Here is a 2,723-nt window from a genome sequence, read left to right as displayed (position 1 = left end):
GTATGTATGTATATATATACATATATATATATATTGATATTTTACATCATATAAGGTGGCGTGCTGGCAGAACCGTTAGTATTATATATATATATATATATATATATATGTATGTATGTATGTATGTATGTATATATATACATATATATATATATTGATATTTTACATCATATAAGGTGGTGTGCTGGCAGAACCGTTAGTATACCGGTCAAGGTGCTTAGTAACATTTCGGCCGTCTTTACATTCTGAGTTCGAATGCTGCTGAGAGGTCGACTTCACCTTTCCTCCTTTCGGGGTCGATAAATTAAGTGCAAGTTGAGCACTGGGGTCGGTGTAATCAACTTACCTCCTCCCCTGAAATTGCTGGCTTTGAGCCAAAATTTGAAACCAATATTTTACATCATAAATTCTCTAATTGCCCAACGGAAATAATTCAGCCTTACAACATTTTAACCTAGCATGCAAAAATGGGAGTTTATTCATATACTTCCTAGGTTTTTGCTGTCGTTGTTTATCTTTTTCAGAAAAACTACTTCCTAAGCCTAACACTGATTTTTGCTGGGTCCCGAAGGCTTAGGAGTTTCTTTTCCGATGAAAGGAAGAAGAATTTTAACTTCGAATGCATAAGTTCAAAACAGGTACACTAAAGCATCTAGGACAACATTCTAGCAATTCACTTGCCTCGATCGATACTTTATCAACCCCGAAAGTGTGAATGGCAAAGTTGGCCTAGGCGAAATTTGAAGTCATGGTGCAGAGAACCAGAACCAATACTAAAAGATATTCCATCCGATGCTCTATTGACACCAATATTCTGCACCATATACATGCATGTGTACGTGTGTAAGAGTGTATGTGTGCACGTATGCATGTGTGTTTGTGTATTTTGCCAAAAATATACATTAAAACAAGTGGTTCAAAAGCATTTTATGAGCGAGGTTCTTTGCAATACTAATTCTACATCGAGTTACAAACACTTTGTTGTCACTTTCAGTATCAGAAATTCAATGCACTTATATGTTGAAAACATATAACCAATAATGTTATTGTTTACCAACTATGGTATAAATTAAATAAAACATTTTATACAGTTTATTTTACGTATAAGTAATTCTCACATATATATATGCAAAATACTTACTGCTGTCTGTGAATACATTGTAATAATAAATTTTTCCTTTTTTAGTAAGTCTTTGAGTTCGTTGACAGCTTTTGAGAAGGGCTTTTCTTTCTTCTGCTCTTTCACATCTCCAATTATTGGTGCCACATCAGTTATTTCGAAGGTAACGATTATTTCGTTTTCACCAAACATAACCTAAAAGAAGAATTACATTTTTCTTCAGTTTTAAGAAAATTTCAAATTGAAAATCAAGCTTAAAGCAAATAAAGACAATCCGATTATTTCGTTGGATTCGTGTTGGTAGATTAAAAATTTAAACCTCATTCTTAGTATTTCTATTCTAGACTAAATTCCACTGAAGAACTCTAACGTAGTTTTGTGAGCTAATAGATCATCTGTCAACTTCAAAATACAGTCTTTGAATTTAAAGCTGAACTCTTTTGTTCCTTAAGGCTTCATTATAACTAGATTTGTTGAGTCATTAGGAAGTATCTTTTCTGTCATTAACACATCACAGAGTGTGGAAGATATGCGAAGCATCAATCACTTGATTGATTTCTGAAGAAAGTTGTTGCTAGGGTGATATGCAATTACCATCCTAACAATGATATTGTGTTGCATTTATAACCAACTATCACACTTGGCTACTTCACCTTCCGAAAATAAATGCGGTAGATTCTTTGATTCTATCATGCATTATTTCCAAATCAGGGAATGGAGCATGTATATTACTTTTCTGATCTTCAGGTCGCATCACGATAATTAATATTCTTTCGTATTTTAAACAAAAACTCCACCTCGCACAAATGTTTTTCGGTTTTTGCAATATCTTTCATTAACGTTATAATTAACTTCAAAGATTCATCTTTTCCCTTGTAATAACCAATCATTCCAAGACTTACCGTTATGCACTCGTTTTAACTTGTAAAAAAATAACATACAAATTTTACCAGAAGTGATACGTTACAGTCTAAAAAAGAGAGTATATTATATAATGTAGTCCTAAATATATTGTTTAAAAGAAATAAAATGAAAAGGTCACGATAAAAGATCAATTATCAATAATTTCGAAAGTACCATCAGATATAATTGCTTGCATGCATCAAGATTATCCAAACATTAAGAATCCTTAGAGCTAGTCCAAGCTTCCATGAAAGAGTTGCATTTGAAACATCCAAAATTCATTAATAATTAATGATAAGTTAAGCTTCCGATCACTGCAGTCAGCTTATCGTTCCATCTTTATAACGAAATAGAGAATAAGAACTACAGTTCGGCAATTTCTGAATATTTGAAATGATAACCATATCGGTAAGAAGGTCGATATTGCAAACGAATCTCAAATTACTTTGGTATCAGAATTCTGAATGTCTATTTTTCACAAATCGATTTTCAGAGTTCACATATTATTAGAGTAGTTATTTTATTTCTTTCACCTTCATTGAGATGAATCACCTTATTTACTAACTCTCAGAAACCGATGCCGTCGTTTTTTTTTTTTTGTGTGACATAACGAATGGAATGTGAGAGTATCAAAGCTGTTTGTTTTGTTGTTATTATTTCTCTAACTTTGTTTATACATATACATACATACATATACATA

At 32.2% G+C, this 2,723-nt stretch overlaps 1 protein-coding gene across 1 annotated transcript in view; it reads right to left on the bottom strand.

Annotated features, from left to right (window-relative positions):
* Positions 1-2,723, bottom strand: part of LOC106884209 (uncharacterized) — a 72,884-nt gene that overhangs the window by 6,220 nt on the left and 63,941 nt on the right. Inside the window, exon 12 of the mRNA XM_014935458.2 lies at positions 1,142-1,315. Within this exon, the coding sequence (XP_014790944.1) occupies positions 1,142-1,315 (174 nt within the window). The remainder of the gene's footprint in view (positions 1-1,141; positions 1,316-2,723) is intronic.

Source organism: Octopus bimaculoides, chromosome 9, assembly GCF_001194135.2.
Source record: "Octopus bimaculoides isolate UCB-OBI-ISO-001 chromosome 9, ASM119413v2, whole genome shotgun sequence".
Taxonomy (NCBI): domain Eukaryota; kingdom Metazoa; phylum Mollusca; class Cephalopoda; order Octopoda; family Octopodidae; genus Octopus; species Octopus bimaculoides.
Note: the sequence above shows the minus strand (reverse complement) of the source record. Positions and strands in the feature narration are given on the sequence as shown.